Here is a 21,833-nt window from a genome sequence, read left to right as displayed (position 1 = left end):
GCTGCCTTCCGGAGCAGACGCAGCCAAAGGGACTTCATCAATTTGTCGTCGATCTTACTCCCACCCAATTGTTGGTCAGTGATGGCCACTGCAGGGACGCCAAAGCGAGGTATCCACTCTCGACAGAGGACTTCGGCACAAGATTGCGCCGTAAGGTCTTTCAGAGGTATTGCCTGAGGCCACCGTGTAAACCTGTCGATGATTGTGAGGCAATACTTGTAACCGTGCGAGTCTCGCAAAGACCCTACTATGTCGAGGTGTATTGTGTGGAACCGCTTGGTAGTGCGGAGGAATGAGCCCACTTGTTTCCTTACATGCCTGGTGACTTTACACTTTTGACATGCGATGCACTCTCTGGCCAGGGAATGCAATTTGAGTCCACCCTTTTCTCGGAGTTAGGCAAACTCCTGGGGTTTAAACGCCAGCGGACTACTGCATACCACCTGCAATCCAATGGGATGCTAGAACGTTGGCACCGGTCGCTGAAATCCGCCATTATGGCCCGCGACGATCCGTCCTGAATTCAAGTCTTGCCTCTCGTACTGCTTGGCCACCGAACAACCCGCCGAGAGGAATTTGCTGCCAGCCCCGCGGAGCTGGTATACAGGGCGAACCCGAGACTCCCAAGTGATCCGGTCTTCGACAAGAGATCGGGTCTCACAGAGTCGGGGTTGGTGCGTCTGCTGAGAGACAATCTCGGACGCATCAAGGCCACTCCTTCCACCCAACACTTGTCCGCACCTGTCTGTGCGCCCAAGGAACTGGACACGTGTACGCACGTCCTGGTCAGGACGGATGCCGTCCAGAACCCGCTACAGCCTCCTTATGAAGGCCCGTACTGCGTTCTCGAGCGGGGGGAACATTTCTTCCAGCTCGAGATCGGTGACACAAAAAGGCGGTCTCCCTGTCCAGGCTGAAGCCCTTGTGCACCCTAAAATAACGGCGCGTTCGCTTCAAGAACTGATGGGGAACACAGTTCCGGATTCAGTCGCTTCATCTGGGGCGGAGTGATGTGGCGCGGCAGGATTCGCGGCATTCGAAATTTATTTCGAATGTTTAGACCTTGCCACAGGAGTGGAGAGCAGAGTGCCATGACTTGACGGCAGGACGTAAAAGATAAAGTATTTGGCTCTATAGACTCTGCTATACCAGCCAATAAAAAAAAGTGAAAAAAAAATTGTAGATGTAACCCTTTAATAAAAAAACGAATTAATTTTTTTTTAAACTAAAGTAGCCTCATATTATACATATATTTTGAGAAGGTGCATTCTTTATTACTAATGAAAAAATGATAATGCTCTTAAAAAGCCCAAAATGGCCGATACGTATTCATGTTTTTTTTTCAATAAATATTCCTAGGTATCAGTTTTTTTTACAAGTTATGCAAAGCCATAACAATAAAACAGTTTATAAAAAATTAAGTCAATAAAATTCAGAGAATTTTCAATCCGCATTTTAGTTGTGCCACAATTTAAATTTCGTCAACATTTTTTATGCGACATTTCTCAGTACTTACAACAGCAACATTCCTGGTAAAATGAAGCCGAATTTCCAGCTGGCTTCAAAACAAACTGTGGCAATAAATTAATCCTAAATAACGGCTGCGCTTATCACTTCATTTACACAATGCCTGCCACTTGGAAATTCCAGTTGTCTGAATTCCTCCCGTCCACGCCACAACCTAAAAAACCATTCGTCCTTCAGACATCCTCCCCCCAATTATTGAGTTAATTCCATCTCATCAAATTTATTGCCACATCTCCGTAAATGATACATACCACCAGGCTCCAACGCCAACTGGCCGCGGAACAGGTCACGCCGCTGCCTTCAAATCTCGGCAAACCATAAAAATAAAAATCTAAATCCCAAGAAAAGCTTCTCAATTAATTGCCGAATCAGAAACCGAAAACCGAAAACCCAGAAAACAACACAAAAAATCAATTGCCCAGGCGAAAGCCACAAACTCGATTGCCAAATTATTCATGTCCGCCTGGAATTAAAACCAAATAAAGTGCCATTGCGCCATTATAGGTCAGAATTTCCTCCATTTTTGAATTGAAATCGTTGGTCGCCCTGAAACCGCAAAGCCAATGGTCCACCCCAAATACCGTTTCCCTGAATTTTATCTACTCCAACCGCAAGCTTTTATCTTTTCTTTGTATCTTTCAGATCCGTATCAGCTGCTGAACGCTGCCTCGCATCGATTGGTCTCGCAGGGCTCGGGCCAGATCCAATTGTGGCAATTCCTGCTGGAGCTGCTTTCGGATTCGTCGAACGCCGCCTGCATCACATGGGAGGGAACGAATGGCGAGTTCAAGCTCATCGACCCGGACGAAGTGGCGAAACGTTGGGGCGAGCGCAAAGCCAAGCCCAACATGAATTACGATAAACTGAGCAGAGCGTTAAGGTGAGTGGAGTGTGATTATCAATGGGGGAGGTGTGTGCGACGTGTGTCGGAAGCGGGAATTTATGAATGAAATGCCGAGTGTGCGTGAACGGAAAGCTTCGTGGCAAGTGATTGTGAATTGATGTTTCCAGAAATGCTACCTATGTTGCTAGCAACATGTGTCCGGAGCGTAAGAAACATTGGAACTGGAGCTTGCTTCCAGCCTTTACCCTAACATAATTCATACAATTCAGAAATTCGAAATACATTAAACGTATTCGAACGAAACATTTTCGTCCGATTGAAGGAAGGATAAACTACTGAAATAGATACGAAACCAAATTGTATCTACAATAAACCATCATGAAGCCGTGGAAAACTTGGTCACAGAAGGAACACGGTAGAAGGCAAATATGGATGTGCATTCCTTATAAAGGGTGTAATTAGTACGGAACGAAATCTGAGAATATGATCCCAATGTAAGTAAAACCTTAAAAAGGATTTAGATGGAACCGCTTACTCCAAACTGTTAAGGAATGTCCACGATGTAGGCCTGGTAAGAGGGTCGTGGCAAGACGGATAGCTTCCCTCGAGCACGGAGTTTTCTTCGGGGTCCGGAATAAAAATTTCAGTGGAAAAGTGGGGACAATACAAAGCGCTAAAAATTACTAGTTCGGACCCAGTTTTTTATGCATAATTTTCACCTCGGGCCTTGATTTTCTGTATACGGCCCTTCCTCGATGAATCGTTGATGAATTCCAACGTGACCATCCTCCATAGGATGTCCAGCGGCAAGAGAGACCAAGATCACTTTCCCCATTGTTTAAATATGGCGAACTTAACTAATTCCAGCAGCTTTGCCAATTTTTCGAATTCGTCTCCGACCAATGACTTCATCAGGATATCGAGCATCTATTTTTTTTTAAAATAGTACAAACCCTTGATGTGTGACAATGTGTTTCTCCTGGCTTATTCGATACCTGGAGCAAGTTTTATACAGCCCTGGTTGCCCTCGAACCTGGTGACTGGCTCTTCTTCTTTTTCTTCAGCCTTTGTCCCGCTCACAAGCGGGGTCGGTTCGTCGTGATCGGTTTCGCCATTTGGTTCTATCAAATGCCTAATCTGGATGCAATCTCGAGGCTTTTAAATCCCCATCCAGCGTATCAAGCCACCGTTGCTTCGGCCGGCCTTATGGTCGCTTACTATCAACTTCGATGCTCTGACAAATCTTGGCAAGTGAATTCTCGTTAGCGCGAATCGCGTGACCATACCATCTGGGTCCGAGACGGCACCCTCCTGGGGGTTCTTGCCCAAGGCCGAGGGGACGGCTTTGTCTGGATTCGGTGTTCAGGGATAACGTTTTTTAGTGTCTATCTTACGCCGAATGAGACGATGCCGGACTTTCGTCGGAGGCTTGAGGCTTTGGAGGACGCTATCTTAAGCACGGATGGGCGGATCCTGGTCGGGGGTGACTTCAATGCTAGGGCACTTGAATGGGGAATGCCTCACACCGATTAAAGAGGGAAACGAATTCTGGAAATGGCGGCGAGAACAGGACTGGTAGTTCTAAACACCGGATCCACCCCAACGTTCCGGCGCCCGGGCTGCGAAGGAAGCATTCCAGACGTAACCTTCGCATCGGAATCACTGGTGTCGCTGGTGGACGGGTGGCGAGTTCTGGAAGACTTTTCGGTAAGTGACCACCAATACATTGCTTTCGAAGTGGTGGACACAAACTCTCGGTGTGCGCCACCCCAGCGATCTTTCTGTGCATAGAACGTCGCGAAAGTGAACACCGGGAAGTTTGTCGAAGCTCTGGGAACAGGTGGGGCCGCGCTGGAGGGTACTCCTGGGGGCGGTGGCGTGGCAGCTGACACTGTCGTAAATTCAGTTATGAACCTGATAACGACGGTCTGCGGAGCCTCCATGCCCAGGAAGACATCGAGGCGCGGCAAACTTTCCATGTATCGGTGGACAGTGGAAATCGCAGAGCTCCGGAAGGAGTGTCACAGGCTCCGCCGCTTAACACAACGTCTAGGCGACCGGCAGGAGGCATGTACCATAATGATGGAGTACAAATCAGCCAAAAGGAGACTCCGCAGCGCAATAAACAAGAGCAAAGCTCGCTGCTGGCAAGATCTGATCGACGAGGTGAATGGGGATCCGTGGGGACTCGGTTACAAACTTGTAACCCGAAAAATCGGGGCTCTGCGGAAACCCTGTTCACTTAAGGCCGAGCAGATGGACCACATTGTGAGGGCACTCTTCCCTGCACACCCCGTATAGGATGGTGACGTCGGCACAGAGAGCGCAGAGGACGGTCCACTTTTCTCTGTAAAAGAGTTGGAACAGGCAGTCCTCTCTATGAAAAACAAGAAGGCGCCAGGACCCGATGGTATTCCAGCAGAGGTGTACAAACTGGTATTCCAACACCGGCCAGACCTACTGCTCGGCGTATTCAACGTTTGCCTGAAAGAGGGCATTTTCCCTGCTCGTTGGAAAGTTGCGAGGCTTGCGCTGATCCCTAAAGGGAAAGGCGATCCCGGACTGCCGTCTTCATACCGCCCACTATGTATGCTTGATACTGCTGGGAAAGTGCTCGAAAAGCTCATCAGAAGTAGACTCACTGAAGCGATACACCCTGCCGGAGATTTATCTCCCCGGCAGTTTGGTTTTAGGGCAGGGAGATCGACAATTGATGCTGTCATGCAGGTCGTGGACGCCGTTCGACGAGCAGAGGCACATAGCCGCCGGACTCGACGCTTGACGTCAGAAACGCCTTCAATTCCGTAAGATGGAAAGACATTCTAGGCACACTAGACAATACCTTCAACGTGCCGAACTATCTCTTACGGATTTTGAGGGACTATCTGAGGAACCGCTCCCTGCTCTATGAAACACTAGAGGGTCAAAGGTGGATCGAGGTCACATCGGGGGTAGCACAGGGATCTATCCTAGGGCCGGACCTCTGGAACGCTACCTATGACAGTCTGCTTAAACTCGACATGCCAGAAGAGTCGCGCCTGGTCGGCTACGCAGATGATGTCGCAGCACTTGTTGCTGGACGTACTGTCGAACAGGCGCAAAGCAGACTCGGCATATTGATGCGACGGGTAAGCGGATGGATGACTACTCATGGTTTCAACCTTGCACCGGAAAAAACCGAAGTAGTCATCCTGACTAAGAAGAGAATTCCGACCCTGCGTCCCATATCGTTCGGCGAGTCGATAATCGAGTCAAAATCAGCGGTAAAGTATCTCGGGTTGACTCTTGACTCAAAGATGAGCTTTTCTGAGCAAATCCAAGCAGCAGCGAAAAAGGCTGCGGCTGGAGTTTGGGCGTTAAGTAGGCTAATGACAAACATTGGGGGTCCTACGTCTAGTAGGCGACGTCTCCTGATGAGCTCAACGCAGTCTGCCCTGCTCTACGGCGCAGAGGTATGGGCTGGCGCTCTTAACAAGGAGGTATATCGTAGACGCCTCGCGCAAGTACAGAGACGGAGAGCTTTACGGGCGTCTGCGTACCGCATAGTCTCTGAACCGGCCGTGATGGTGATCGCGGGAGTTACCTCCGTTGCCCTTCTTGCTAGGGAGCGTCAGGCCATATACAAGCGTCAGGCCATATACAAGCAAGGAAGCATGGTGAGACTGACTATTTCCTTACCCAATTTTTAAGTGGGTATGGAAATTTTCAGTCTTACCTGCACAAGATTGGAAAGGCTCGTTCTCCGGATTGTGTGTTTTGCAATGGAGTTGTGGACGATGCCCACCACACTTTTTTTTCTTGTGGAAGGTGGGATCGGGTTCGTCAGCAGCTCTATTTAAACACAGAGGATCTCTCTCCAGACAACTTTGTGAAAGAGATGCTGAGGACTGCTGACAGCTGGAACCGTGTTGCCCATTACGTTCGGGCCCTTCTCGTTGCTAAGAAGATAGAACTCGACCGGTGGAAGAGCCGGGGGCAGGGGGTTCCTTGAACTGACAGTTCCCTTCTTCCTCTCCCCTCCCGTTGGTGAAAGGAATTCCCTGATTTGAAGGCTCCGCAAGGCGGGAGAGTTCGGGGACTAGCCCGAAGTAATGTGACAAACGGTTCCAGGCTAGCTCTCTGACGATGGGGAGGTGTTTAGTTGGTAGTCCGACGACGTACCGAATCGGGATTCCAACACTGTGTGCGTAAATGCATTCACCTACCCTACCCCCCAAAAAAAAAGATACCCAGACACACATTCTTTATAGTGTGGCGAGTTTACAGCGAAAACTCTTTTGTTTCACCTTAACCCACCACACTACGGATGTATAACCGAACACCTAAGTCTCTACGTCGAGGCAAAGGTCCACCTAGACAGTCCACACACCAAGCTTTTGGAAGGACGAACAGTCGCGAACACCCCATCGCGTACTCGCCTTTCAGAGTTGCGTCCTCTATTTTTGGAACCAAAGAGTGAAGGGCAGACTCACCGAAATTCCCACGTTGATAAGCGTGTTGTTTTTAATTTAGTGAGTGCGACCTTAACGCCTTCTCGCGAATGTTACGCTCAACCAGTCTCTTCAGACATTTTAACGAAAACGATGTTAAGATGATTTGCCTGAAGTTCTTTGGATATGAATACTCATCTTTCCCAGGCTTAGGTATGAAGACTACCTTAACCTTGGCTCTTTTGGCAAAAGAAAGGCACATGGCTCAGAGCAAGACATCCTCGAAAAATATTTCGTAGAAACTGCTCTTAGTGCTCTATACCCTCCTTTAATATCGCTGGATAGACGCCATCCATGCCAGATGCTTTGAAGTGTTCAAAGGATAGTATAGCAGCTCTTGCTTTTTCATTGGTAACATCCGCTCTCACAGTGTCCCACTTCCCCTTACAACACCTTCATGTTGAAAGGTTTGCAGAAACTGTCAATTCTCTTTCTCCCATTTCTGAAACCTGTTCTCCCGGGTGGTGTACTTCCAAGAGAGTCTATATAGACTCACCTCAGGAATTCGTAAAAGTATCGTCCGGTTTTCTAAGAGAATTCAACTTGGCCGACTCACCTTTATTAAGAACTCTGCACAGCCTGGGAGTCTCCCTTTCATTTTCCAGCTCCTCACAGCATGCTTTTGCAAGCACGATTTGGAAGTCGTCTGATTGATTTCCTGTGTCTTTGGAGTTTTCGGTTCCACCAAGGAACCACAACCCACCGTGTTGTCCCTGGGGAATAGGACAAGCCTCTTCAAAGCGCTCTAAAAATCTGCGATTTAGAGTTTTCAATTGATCTTCTATCGCCAAAGGAGTTCTTAGTCGCCTGGGAAGCTCCACTTTGTCGCCAAGAAGTTCATTAAACTTTGTCCAATCCATTTTCCTAGGGTTCTGTCTTTGTATTACAGGCTAAATTTTAAGTAACGGTGACGTCCCTAAACAATACTAACAACTTTGAATTGCATATTGTTAGGTCAATTGCTTCACTTCTTCTTGGCCCCACGAACGTAGGGTGTGTCCCCATGACTGATTCAATACCTCAGGGTAACTTCCCTATCTTCTGCTTTTCCTTGGAGGCCTTTGCGCCTGAAGTTTAATTCTGCCAAACCTTCCTCTCCCGTTTTTTGAAAGAGTTAAGCAACAGCGTCACTGATAGGTATTACCCTTTCTGGCTCATCGCGCCGTAGAAACCGGGCGCAGGTTTTGCACTGAAGTGGAAAGCCTGTGATCCACAGATTTCTTCGTAAGGGAACATGGATATAGGGTGTACTAACTATGCTAAACGAAATATGAAACCATGAACCCAATATAAGTAAAATCTAAGAAAGGAGAGACATTAGTTTTACAGATTTAGATGCAATCGCTTACTTCTTACTAATTCATCGTTATAAGCCTGACAAGAGGGTGGTGGAAAGAGGGATGACTCCCCTCGGGCTCGGAGTTTTCTTGAGGATTGGAATAAGAATTTCAGTACAAAACAGGGATAATAACGGGCTCGGAAACTTGCCAGCTTGGATCCAGTTTTTCCGCATAATTTTCATCTCGGGCTCTTATTTTCTGCCTACTACCCTGCTTCGATGTATCATTGATGAATGCAAATGTAATTACCACTTTGAATAAATCTGAAACTCAAGCGGTCTTCATCTGTCTTAAATTCTTGATAAAAATTAAAAATTTCAAACGTAAGGTTAGACAAAGGCTCAAAAAGAAGAAGGAACTTAAGCTAAGGGGATGATCACGCGAGGCCTGATTTACGTGAGAAGTAGCAATTTGACGCAAAGGAGGCAACTTTGATCCTCTATAACTTTGTTAATAATAGTAGGACTTCCATAAAACTTGCCAGTATGATGCTTCATACTAACGTGTACTACTACAAAGTTTTATGGTTCTAGGATGAAGCTAAAAGTGCAGCGGCACCGTTTGAGGAACCAATGCTACCCAAATTGTTCTTGTGCGATGGTTGAATGGAACAACAGATATTTCAGTGAGAATGATGTGAAGCTGATTTGTTTAGAGTTCTTTGGATTTGTATAGCCACCTTTTCTAGGCTTAGGTATAAACACTACCTTAATCCTCCAGCCAGCCCGTAGCATTCACGAAGGAAAACAGCTCTATGAGGTCCCCCAGGAATGGTTTACTAAGTGTCCGTAGTCGGGCTTTAATTAAAGCTGGGGAATCGCAAAGGAATTTCCTGAGAATTTCTCCTCTCTTTTCCGCAGCTTCGGCAATGCGAATTGTAGGATAGGCCAGCGCCCCGTGCAGACCGCCGTAATGTTGTATGCATTTGTACGCGTCTGGCACATTTTGGATAGATTTTGTTATTGGCGGGCCAAATCTTCCTTGACTTGGCGTGAGTCCATCTGCGATTAGCGGCTGCTAAGTAGTGTGAATAGATTCCACCCGTCACACTCGCCAGTGTGGCAGAGACTGTTCCCATTGAAGGATTGTTAAGAACAGAGCCCCGCTTAGCTAGTCTGTCAGCCCGCTCATTCTTCTCTATATTTCTATGACAAAAGAGCCAGAGAAGGTTAACCATGAGCGTGCCGCCCAGGCTGTTCAGTGCGTTACTGCACTGCTCCATCAACCTAGAGGATGCCGCCGCTGAGTATAAGGCCTTAATGGCCGCTTGGTTGTCGGCTAGAATAGCTATATGACACTTGGGGCTCGCACCATGCCCCAACCAGGTACACGAGAAGACACATCTATATTCATTTGTCCAAAATCCATTACTTACAATTCATTATTCAAAGCTGAGTCTCCTTATATTATAAAATGGAACACGTCGCCGCTCTTTCACTCTGCCCTGGTTGGAAAGTCCATAACAAAGTTTCTCGTGAAGTTCGACTTGCGTACTTCGTTTAGGATGTTACTATGGCTTCGCTGTTTAACATCCGGATTCACGTAGTCTAACAGCATTGCACGGTACAGCGTATTTAATGTGGTGATCTAGGGGGAGGAAGTATACGAGTGGGACCATCTATCAGGCAGGACTGCAAAATTCTTTCAAGGTTCGCTCTATTGTACGTTACGAGGAGACCTACCATATCTGTATACATCCAGAGAACCATCATCGGCCGGGTACTAGGCACAGAATTGTCTCTCTTTCGCATGGTTGCTACTATGAAATTTAATATCAGGATTCAGGTCCTCGGTTTTGTGGATCTTTTACAGTAGAAGATCCTAGCCCTCTTACTAATCCAGTACCACACAGGTTGTTAAAGCAAATTCATGAGACTTAAACCGGAGAGTTTTCAGGGCAATCCCACAACTTTGCCCACCTTGCTGCCAGCAGAAACTAACAGGCTTTTGCATGCTTCGAATTAATTTGACCAACCTTTACGCCTTCGCAGATGAGTGTAGGCTTATATGAGATGAAGAACTGTCAGTAACCGCGGAGTCTGTTGCGTCCAGTTTCGGTCTCACCGGGGTTGTCCCCACTTTTTGGTAAGAATTCCACTCTCTTGGTTCCAACTTCTTTCGATATTGGATGTGATCAAGGCGTGATACACCACAAGTCCAACGTAACATCTTCGTCTCCATTACCGCAAGACGCCGTTCATTGTCGGCCAACACTCAGAACCATAGAGGGTGACAGGGCAAACAACATTGCGGTAAATTTTAAACTTGAGGCGTTCGACGTATCGATCACAAAGAACACCAGTTTTGGAATGCCACTTCATGTTTCATGACGATCGGTCGCGAGAGATTCAGTTTTATTTAGATTTTTCTGTGTTCAAAGTAGCGGGTGGACTCAAAGTCTACAACTTCTTACTATGTTGGAAATTACAGAAATTTTTCGCTTCCATTGGTTTGCTCTTAGTCTAGAAGTGATTTGCCACAGGTTACTTCACCACGTCCAGGGGGTATACGATGGAGTGGCCTTGCTATCATCATCATCATCAACGGCACAACAACAGTCTCCGGTCTAGGCCTGACTTAGTAAGGAACTCCAGATATCCCCGTCAACCAATTCGATATCCCTAGAAGTTATCTGTACAGTAAAAGCTTTCACTCTATGCTGAAACGTTTCGAGCGAAATAGTGTTTCTAAGGTGAAATAGACAGCCTTGCTATAGTCAATGCTCAATTGTAAAACAAGTTGGGAAACCGGAAGTTGGACGCTTCAGGTATAAAAGGTTTTGTGTATTCCTTTTATAAAAGCATTTGAATGTGCATTTGTCTCATTGGTACGTAGCACGTAATGAATATTCACGTTCGGGTGATATTGACATTCAAAATCTTGAATTTGCAAACAAGCGACGACCGACCTATTACAACTTTGTTAGTAATAGTGCGATTTCCACCAAACTTGATAGTATCATACTCTGTTATATCATACATTGTTGCAATTTCGTGGTGCTAGAAATAACTTAAGGGGGTTTGCAGCCAATTACTAAAAATTATAGTAATATACTATTATAAACTTTACTTGGACAGATACCGGCATGGGGGATATTTCGGTACCAATGGCAGCCTCTTGATTTTTTTCAAGATTTTTCGGTTGTGTGGTTTCTGAGACCCCCCTTACATTTGATACCGCACATGACTACATTTGGCGAAAAAAAATGTACACCCCCTTGTTGCATGTAACTCCCTGTATGCGTGAGGGTTCACAGTTCCCACCTTTCCAACAAATTTGGTATCAATCGTTATAACCGTCTCCGAGAAAAATGCATGTGACAGACAGACCGGTGAGGAGTTGCCACATCTCTCATTAGGCGCGACCCCAGTTGACGGATAGGGGTATAGCTATTGATGTGTAAATACACTTTCTTTTCTGACTGTACATGGGCTAGTGTTTGCCTATGTCTGGCTCGTGGAGCAAAATGGCTATGGGAAGGATACCCAGAACATAAACCACTATGGAAGACGAAAGAAGGAGGAAACTTACGGTTCAAAGGCTCGGAACCCCAGTACCGGCGTCTATTGGGTCGCCGATATTCCTCGACGCAGTGCCTCGGTAGTGAACAACTTGGCTACCCAGGCATATAATGCTACAAGTGATTTGTGTTCAAGTGAAGTACGATCTTACCGAGAACACTGATAACAAGACCAAACAAAGATTACCTGAAAGCAGATCGTTGGATGACAAAAACAGTGATAACACCTACCGCATATGTTTAAGATGAGTGAGAACAGGAGGAACGAGGAAAGGGACTCAGTCAAAAGAAGCTCGACAACTATGAGATCTCCACCAATGTCAAGGATAGTGAAGGATAAAGTACAGGCAAGGTCAATCAACGCCAAAACTGAAAGAGAGCATAGATGCAGGATTCGCCATCTCTGCGCTGGGAATTCTCGGGAAACGGTCGGTCGACTAATAGGCTCATTCTCGCCATCAAGAAGTGGTTGAAGAGACGACACGGTGAGATTAGTTATAATCTCAACCAGTTTCTCATGCCTCAACAGGTTTAAATTGGAAATCTCACCCAACTATCTAAATTGTGATGGAGTCCCAGAGGACCCAGAGCAAGTATTCTTCCACTGTCCGAGATTTGTGGAAGAAAGGAGGAATGTAGAGGATACTCCAGGAAAGGTACTGTTACCAGAAAATCTAGTGCCGAAAATTCTAGCACATCAAGAGAATTGGGATGCGGTCAACTCCATGATTGCATCTATCCAAAACAAACTGCGAAAGGTAGATGAGAGGGGAAAAGCGCGGTCACGTACGCCGCGTACAGAAGAAAAGTAACCTGACTCCACCCCGTGATTTAATACCTTATGGTGGCTCCGCGGGACAGGGAGGGAGTCGGGGATGGTTTTAGTGTCCAGACAGCAAACCAATTTTACTAAGGTTTTGTTTCAGAGAATAAACAATAAAAATGAGTCCTTCCTCAGGATACATAGGGTTATCTGAATATCTTAACCACCAAACTTCACCCGTGTTGCTTCATTTTTGAATAATGAAACTACAACATGAAAACTAACCGCTCATTCTATGTAATCTTTTAACTATTTGAATGCAATTTATTAGTCCGCTGATATGATATCTGTAGCTATATTTTTACTGAAATATCTTATTCTTCGTAAAGATCCGATGATAGTGAGAAAGCAAATTTATAACTCTTTTTCCAACTTAAATTAGCGGCATCTTTGTATCTATTTCCTACTTAAGGTGTTTGTTCCGCGGCGTCTTTGTATTGTCTGCTTGTCGGACCACCAGGGCATATAAGCATAAGATATTGCGTTCCTTAATTTTTGTATCAATCTTAATAATAATAAATATCTCCTTATTATCGAATGACCGAGGAGAAACAAGCGTAAGCAGAAAATACATCAATTTTTAGCGATCATTAAACGTGCAAAGAAGTTCGCCGGTAAAGATAAAACACCGCGTTTTATATCTTATGTAAATCGTCACCGATTTGGTATTACACCGTCAATGGCGGGAGAGAACCAAGATTTCATTCGCGTTTCCAGGAATGATTCAATTCACTTTTTGTGGCCCACACAGATCTCAATTAGCATTACAAAAAGTAACGTCCAGAAAGTATGCGGCAAGTACGAAGAAATCTTGCTTGATCGTTACTATCGGATCTTCATCGTATCTTGGGCGATAGATACTGACGATTTGGACACTTCTTCGAGGGAAATACCTCTCGTTTGTACCTGCACCACGCGTAGCGCTCATCATGCGGTGATGGCAAACATTCCTCAGTGCAGATGATTCAGTCCAGAAAAATGCCCACGATCTACTTCCATCACAACAATATTGAATTCCTTTGCTTTCTCGTTTCTCATGCCGGAGGCTAGTGAGTCGGGAATCCGTTTGGCTGGGGAAGGGGTTGGAGTTGATTCGCATGGAATTCAATGGGAAAGACCCACACATGTTTGGATTTGGTCTTTTATGGTTAGAAAGTTTAGTGGATTGTTGCCTGGCTAGGTCTGGTTACGGGAATGCTAACCGCGATGTCGTCAAGATGTTTCAATTTGTGTCACTCATACATATTTTTAAGGTTTTGTGTAAACACAAAATCTTATTAAAATCGGTTTACTGTCTGTCTTTTTTTCTTCTTTTCTTTTTTTTGAGGAGGTGGAAATCTTCAAAAGACACTGGTCTGGACACCCCTGACTCCCTCCCTGCCTCGCGGAACCACCATAAGGTATTACATCACGGGGCGGAGTCAGCTCACTCTAGCTTAATCCCATTTCTTCTATACGCGACGCACGTGACCGCGTTTTTCTCCTTTCCTCTGCCTTTCGCAATTTATCTTGAATTGATGCGACCATGGAGTTGACCGCATCCCAATTCTCTTGATGTGCCAGCATTTTCGGCACCAGATTTTCTGGTACCAGCACCTCTCCTAGAGTCTCCTCTAGGTTCCTCCTTTCTTCGACAAATCTCGGACAGTGGAAGAATACATGCTCTGGGTCCTCTGGGACTCCATCGCAATTTGGACAGTCGGGTGAGGTCTCCAATTTAAACCTGTGAAGGTATTGGAGATATCCTCCATGTCCCGTGAGAAACTGGGTGAAATTATAATTAATCTCACCGTGTCGTCTCTCCAACCACTCTTTGATGGTAGGAATGAGCCTGTGAGTCCACCGACCCTTTCCCGAGCGTTCCCACCGCTCTTGCCATCTATTTATGGATCTCTCCCTCTCAGCGTTCTTCGTCTGCGATAAGGGAGGGATTGGCTTCGCATGGTATATATTCGCCATCTCATCTGCCAAGATGTCAATCGGCATCATTCCAGAGATGACGAATGCTGCATCATCTGAGACAGTCCTGAAGGCAGAGCATACCCTTAGAGCTGTCCTCCTGTAGACTGCATTCAGTTTGCTAGTGTTAACTGACATTCGCAATGCCTCGCTCCAAATTGGGGTCGCATAGAGCATGATTGAGGTCACCACCCTGGCTATAAGCAACCTAGAGGTATGCCGTGGCCCTCCCACATTCGGCATCATCCTCGCCAGGGCTATACTAGCAGTGGATGATTTATCACAAACATACTGTACGTGTTGCTTATAGCTGAGCTTCCTGTCTATCACCACCCCCAAGTATTTGATGGTCGGCTTGGAAGTGATGATATGATTCCCGATTCTAACACAGGCGTAATTTCTCTTCCGGCGCTTCGTGATGAGGACCGCTTCCGTTTTTTCCTCCGCAAGCGTCAGACCAGAGCTCTCCAACCAGCATTTGACAGCACTGATTGCCTCGCTTGAGTATAACTCCGCATCTTCGAGATGCTTTGCGACAACAACCAGTGCAATGTCGTCAGCGTAACCCGCCACTGTGGCTTCCTCCGGAAGGGGAATATTAAGTACATCGTTGTACATGATGTTCCACAGTAGTGGGCCCAATACGGAGCTCTGCGGGACACCCGCGGAAACGACGTACTCCTGCGGTCCGTCATCAGTGTCGTACCAGAGCCTCCTTTCAGTTAAATAACTATCGACAATTGCGGCGAGATAGGCGGGAATACCAACCTTCGCTAGGGATTTCCGGATTAGATTCCAATTGGCCGAATTGAATGCATTTTTCACGTCCAGGGTTACTACCACGCAATATTTGCTGGTACTACCCTTTCCGTGGATTGCATCTTCGGCCAAGCCAGTAACCAATTTGATGGCATCAATGGTTGATCTGGCTTTACGGAACCCATACTGCCGATCTGAAAGGCCGCCTTGGCTCTCAACTACCGGGAGTAATCTATTATAGATTACCCGCTCTAGCATTTTCCCCACCGTGTCCAAAAGACATATGGGTCGGTATGAGGATGGTTCACCTGGGGGTTTACCAGGCTTAGGCAGAAGCACCAACTTCTGCCGCTTCCATACCGCTGGAAATATTCTCTCGGACATGCACGCTTCGAACAACTCAGCGAACATGTCCGGCCTGGATTTCACGGCAAGCTTAAGGGCCTTATTCGGTACTCCGTCCAGACCCGGTGATTTATTGTCTCCTATTCTGCCGCAGATCTCCAGGAGCTCGTCTCTGGTGACTGGCGGGATTGCCGTCACATTCAGAGGTGGTTGGAATGTGTCGGTGCTCTCCTCTTGCTGGGGGAATAACCCCTGGATGATTTTCAACAAGAGGATGGGGCACGTGATCTGCAGAGACGAATGGCCTCTAAATCGTCCCATCACGGTTCCATAAGCTCTCCCCCACAGATTTACGTCCGCTTCTGAGCAGAGCTCCCTAAAGCATTTCCTCTTGCTTCGCTGGATGGCGAGCTTAAGGGTTTTGCGGGCTGCCTTGTAGGCGCACTCTTTCTGCCCTTGATCGACTCTACCTACCGCCCTCTGAGCCGCTCTTCTGGCTCGGTGGCAGGCTGATCGAAGCCCGGTCAGTTCATCATTCCACCAGTAGTTTGGTCTTCTACGGGGGAATGCGCACCTCCTAGGCATGGACGCGTCACAGGCTTTGGCGATGCATTGAGCCAGATGAGCAGCTCTTTCCGTAAAGGCGCCTGCTATATCAGGTTGATCTAAGCACACCTCTAAGAAGCTCTGCTCATTCAAAGATTTTGCAGACCAGCCTGAACTCTTTTTTGGTTTCAGGCATGATAGCTCTTTGCCCTTAGGTTCGACACATGTCTGTCTGTCCGTCACACGCATTTTTCTCGGAGACGGTTATAGCGATTAACACCAAATTTGGTAGAAAGGTGGGAACTGTGAACGCTCACGCATACAGTGAATTGCATGCTTTTACGTCGAATTTAAGGGGGGGTCCATTCATTAATCTTGATTCCCCAACTACGATAGTGCCTGCAGAGATTTACAATGTATTTCTCAATCGCTTTGGCTGCCCTGTTGGGGTGGAGGTTCGAAGCGAAGATAAGCGTATCATCGGCGAATTGGATCAGCTCAACGCCGTCGTCGGGGATCGGAACGTCAGCCGTGAAGATGTTATAGAAAGTTGGCCCAGAAATGGATCCTTGCGGTACCCTCGACGTTACCGGCAAGAGATCGGAGAATTCATTCCCCACGCTGACATAAAAGTGCCTATCTTCGAAAAAACTTAACGCAAGTCTAATTATCGGGACAGGGAATTCATTGTCTATTAATTTATATATAAGTCCGTTTACCCACACGGAGTCGAAGGCCATTTCCAAATCTAACGCACATGCTACTGTGGGTTTAGTGTTGATGTTAAGTCTTGAGACGGCAGTGTCGTGTAGGTAGCTCAGTGCGTGCTGGGTTCCGTGTTTAGAGCGGAATCCGAACTGGTGGTCAGGGATAACTTTGTTGAGATTACAATGCTGGACTAGCCCAGGTAGGGTAGGTATAGGACTAGCCCAATTGTCCATGCTTTCTCAAACAGTTTGCCAAGGTTGGATAATAGGGAAATGTGCCTGAAATTGCTTGGCTCGTTGGAGGTTCCTTTTTTCCGGATCGCAATAATTTTTGCGACTTTCCACGTGGATGGAAAGTAGCTGTTATTAATGCAGTTGTTGAAAACTGCTAATGAATATTTCAGTGAGGCTTTGGGGAGGTTCTTTATGACAAAGTTCGGGATTTCATCAGGCCCGGCTGATCTTTTACCGTTGAGGTTTCTGGTTAAGTCGGTGAGCCGAGGTAAAATCAGAAAATGTTGCGATTCCGATGGCTTAACTGAGGTGTTGGTTGTGGTGAATTTAGTTAGCTTCTTGGAGCTCTCAGAGACGAAGGCCTTGATTGTTGAGTCAACAATCGACGATATAGCCGGGTTGTTTTGAGGCGGAGGGGAATTGAGCTGAGTCTCAAAAGATTCCGTGAGAACTTGCACTTTCCTAGCGTCACTGCAGATGTGCTCCCCATTCTTGGAGAGAGCGATATTGCGGGACTTATGCTTGCCGGTTAGCCTGTTGATATGCTGAAACATATTTGGGCCGGGCTTAATATCTGCTAATTTCCTTGTCAGTTCTTTGTTGCGGAAATTCGCCACTCTTTGCCGAATTATTGTACTCAGATAATTAATCCGGGAAAGTAATGCTTTATACTCAGCATTAGCTTTATTTCCGTGCTTGTGGAAAATCCGTTTGAGTTTCCTACGCCATATTTGCCTGACTTTCATGTGGAGCATGATATCGTGAGGGACTGAGTTATATTGTAACTCGTCGACTTTGATGAGCCTTGTGTTTCTGCGTGTAGCAGTATTGATGGCATCTGTGGCCAAGGTGATGGTTTCGTCGATCTCCATGTCTGATAGATTGCGGTCAGTTGCGAGTTTTTTCAAGTTCAGCCTTGGTGCAAGGTCTGCCTTGAATTTGTCCCAGTCAGTGTGGGCGAAGGACCTTACGGTGGTCATCACTCGCTTTCGGACAGTTTAAGTTGTACTAAATGGTCAGACATGCCTGGTAGAGTAGTGCACGATATCACTTGAAAGTTCAGGGAAGTTTCCTCCGAAAGGAGGAAGTAGTCAATAGTTGATTGACTACTGGGTCTTGTCGGAGAATCTGGCAAGACCAAATCGACATAGGCTGGCGAGTAAGGGTCTTGGATCCATTTAAGCAGGATTTCCCCATTTTTATTGACTGCCGTATCGCCCCAGGAGGTGTGCCTAGAGTTGAAGTCGCCAACGAAAATGAGGTACTTGTATTTTAACTGGAGATTGCCCAAGATCTTAAGATCTTGTCCCAGTTGCTCATTTCGAGAGTTGCATTTGATGTAGACGGAAACTACCAAAATCCGTCTACCATCAGTGGTTTTTACTATTGCCGCCGCAGCGGAAGAGGTCAGCAGGTTTTCAATGACGACTTCCTCAAATTCATAGTCTTTCCTGACTAAAAGGGCAGCGCCAGTGTTGTTATCATTCCGGATAATATTATACCCGGTGAATTGCACGTTATGCCTGCTGTTTAGTTTCGTTTCTGAAACGCAATAGAAGTCTGCTTTCAGACTGTCAATCAACACTTGGGCAGTGGCACGTTGGGCGTGTGAGATCAGGGGCGCGGAGTTAAAGGTGACGATATTTAATTCCATAGATTCATAATGAGTTTTATAGCGGCGAATTGCCGCTGCTCATTAGTTGAGGCCGACGCGAGAGATTGCACCAATTCGCGGAAGGCGTTTAGTGCGGGGATAGGAGCAGGTTGTGCCGCCACTCTTGGTTGAGCATTTCTGGCAGCTTGAGCGTACGATACGCTAGGATTGGCCAAGCTTTGTGACAGTTGTGTCACTGCGTGCTTGGCTCGGGAACTTTCATTGGCTCGTCTTTGTTTGGCAGCTTCCTTTCTGGCTACCATTTCTTTGTAGGCCGGGCACCCGCGATAGCTCGCCGGGTGGCCAGCTTGGCCGCAGTTGCAGCAGAGAGGCCCTTCGGTTGCCTGTCTTCCGCATTCCCCGCGAGGATGGGATTTTGTGCACCTAACACACCTGTGCACAATTGTACAATTCTGGGCGATGTGTCCAAAATTCTGACAGTTAAAACACTGCCTTTTGGTTACCTTTTGATGAAGGATATATTTTACCTTCATCACCTCGCTGAGCTCTTGAGAGGGCTCGAAAGTCGCGATGAATAATCCCGATTGGGATTTCATCGGGAGGGACGGATTTTCGCTGTGCAGAAACTTATCCCTGCGCGTAATGAGATTCACAACTGTCTTCAGTTGGAATTCTGGATGGTCGGTTTTCAGTTCTTCCAGGATGTCCACGGGGTCCGTTTCCCTGTGAAGTCCGCGGATAACTACAGACTGGGTGCGTAGGAAGGGAGGCGTCCGAGTAGTGGCGTTAAGCTCTTTCAAGAGTGCGCCGTCTCCGTAAATATGAGCGTCCTGTCAGCCCTCGTATTTTTAAGGGACGCTTTTAGCCCCTTATTCTTTAGCATTTTCAAGAACGAGGGTACGTTCAAACCGTACCCAGTTATAGCGGGGATTTTTGCTTTCTTAGACTTAGTGGGTTGGGGAGCTTGGGAGGGGGTAGCCTGTTTAGGAGCGTTTACAGTTTTTGCACTGATCTTAACTTTAGTCTGCTTCCTCCTCCGGACGAAGTTGAATGGGTCGCCTTCGTCGATGGTGACTTCCGGATATGTTGGTGGTGGTCCCACGCTGTCCATATCGTTTGTTTCTTCTCGGGTTCTTGATGATTCTTGCTGGGTTCTTGATGGTTTTTCCATTATTGATGGTGCTCCCGCGCTGTCCATGACTATTATTTCGCAATTTGCCGATTCCATTGATGTACCGGCTCGCACTGTCTCTTGCAGTGCTGCAGCTGCTGCTGGAGCTGAATTATCAGCTGTTGTTGGCACTCCAGCTGATGTGCCATCGCTGCTTTTTCACATCGGAGCTCCTCCAGCTCCTTCCTTAATGATTGATCCATTTCTGGGGGGGCCCGTGATCCCCTCCTCCTCCGAAGACAACTCCCCTGTCAGGATTACTTTAGATCTCTTGGCGGACATTACTGTCCCCAAGCCCGTCCTATATCGATGCCGAAATCCTCAGGAATTTACTGAAAAAATAGAACAATTATTTGGTCTGGTCACGGGAATGCTAACCGCGATTTCGTCAAGATGTTTCAATTTGTGTCACTCATACATATTTTTTTCTCTTAAATTGGTGAGCCATTAACAGTCTTTCTCTCTTCTTTTTGGTTTCTTGCAGATACTACTACGATAAGAATATCATGACCAAAGTACACGGGAAGCGTTACGCTTATAAATTCGACTTCCACGGCTTAATGGCTGCGTGTCAAGCACAAGCTCAAGGATGCGAGACTGCAAGTAGCATGTTGACCGCTACATCGTACAAACATCATCCAGGACTACAGGCAAGTGATTTGGCTGCACAAACACTGGGCTATGCAACATCTCCAGTTACAACATCCGGTATCGTGCGACCCAGCACAATGACGCAGGCTACAACGTCCACTGCAAGTACTTTCATTCCAAGCACATCGTACTGGCCGTACCCACCTCCGAATTTCGAGCCTCGTCCGCCGACAACGAACTTTTAATTCGTCCTCAGGCCACAATTCAGCATAACCAATTCTCATATCCTTGAAGAGATATTTAACTATGCTTCGAACTGTACATATCTAATAGCATGAATCGTGTTTCCCTCACTCAACCATACAAACGTGTACATACATACAACTTTGTCACTCTATTATCGAAGACAATGGGCTACGGAAGGTTCCCTGGAAGCGATGCGATCCCACCCTTTTGAAATAACGTTCCTATGAATCCTCATCAACTAAGTACTTAGTTTAATTACGGTTTAATATGTAATGTCCAGTGTTAAACAAATTTACTAGTCCCAGTCTGGACTTCACGTACCTTAACAGACGACGAAAGCTCTCCCCGGCAGGACCAATTCCAAAGGATGAAAGAAGGTTCACTTCGTCTTAGTCTTATAGCGATTTAAGCCTCTCACGCTGAGACGTTTATTGCTTGTATGAATCCATCTTTAATGGAACTAATTACGGATGGACAGTGCTTGTTGCTGACGCTGGGAGAGGCTTTGAAGGCCATAATGTTCCAAGGACAACCATTTACTTGCCTCCGACTCGTTGTTCGGCGGACTATGGGCTGGAATGTCTGAAATGAATGGAAGTATTTGTAATTTTAAGGCTCTCGATTTGAAATTGAATTAGTTTTAAAGACAGATTTCAATGTAAGCATTAAATGTACAACAAAGTATAATTGTCATACAATTATCCTTCTAACTGTAATTTATAACATATTATTGTAAAATTATATTGAATAATGTTGAATTGTTAGTGGTAGGTTATGTGAAAATTATTGTTTTTATTAATTTTGTTTGTAAATAGATAATGTTGCCAATTTAAATCCATAATATAAATACGCACGTATGTGATTAAATTAATACGTATCTATTTGTTTCATTTCATTGTCTGCTTTTATCAATCCTGGAAAGGCAAGTTCTATCTAAAAAGGCTCTTTATCTCATTACCCGGGAATTGAATTTAGCTACTTTTTCCTCTCGTCTTCCTCTCTACGGGCTTGGGAAGGGTAGGTAGGTATTTATCAGTGGCCGCTCCGAGGAGCCTAATTAGTGGTGTGGTGCACCGTTTTGATACCACAAACTCCTAAGACTGTCACTGCTGTTAT

At 46.2% G+C, this 21,833-nt stretch overlaps 1 protein-coding gene across 2 annotated transcripts in view; it reads left to right on the top strand.

The window, feature by feature from the left end:
• Nucleotides 1-21,566, top strand: part of LOC119646642 (transcriptional regulator ERG homolog) — an 80,891-nt gene extending 59,325 nt beyond the window's left edge. For both annotated transcript variants that reach the window (XM_038047155.1, XM_038047156.1), the window contains exons 2-3: nt 2,170-2,407; nt 20,365-21,566. In XM_038047155.1, the coding sequence (XP_037903083.1) occupies nt 2,170-2,407; nt 20,365-20,716 (590 nt within the window). In that variant the 3' untranslated portion in view covers nt 20,717-21,566. The remainder of the gene's footprint in view (nt 1-2,169; nt 2,408-20,364) is intronic.
• Nucleotides 21,567-21,833: the final 267 nt, after the last annotated feature.

Source organism: Hermetia illucens, chromosome 1 (assembly GCF_905115235.1).
Source record: "Hermetia illucens chromosome 1, iHerIll2.2.curated.20191125, whole genome shotgun sequence".
Classification (NCBI taxonomy): Eukaryota; Metazoa; Arthropoda; class Insecta; order Diptera; family Stratiomyidae; genus Hermetia; species Hermetia illucens.
This window is presented reverse-complemented; position numbering and strand designations above follow the sequence as displayed.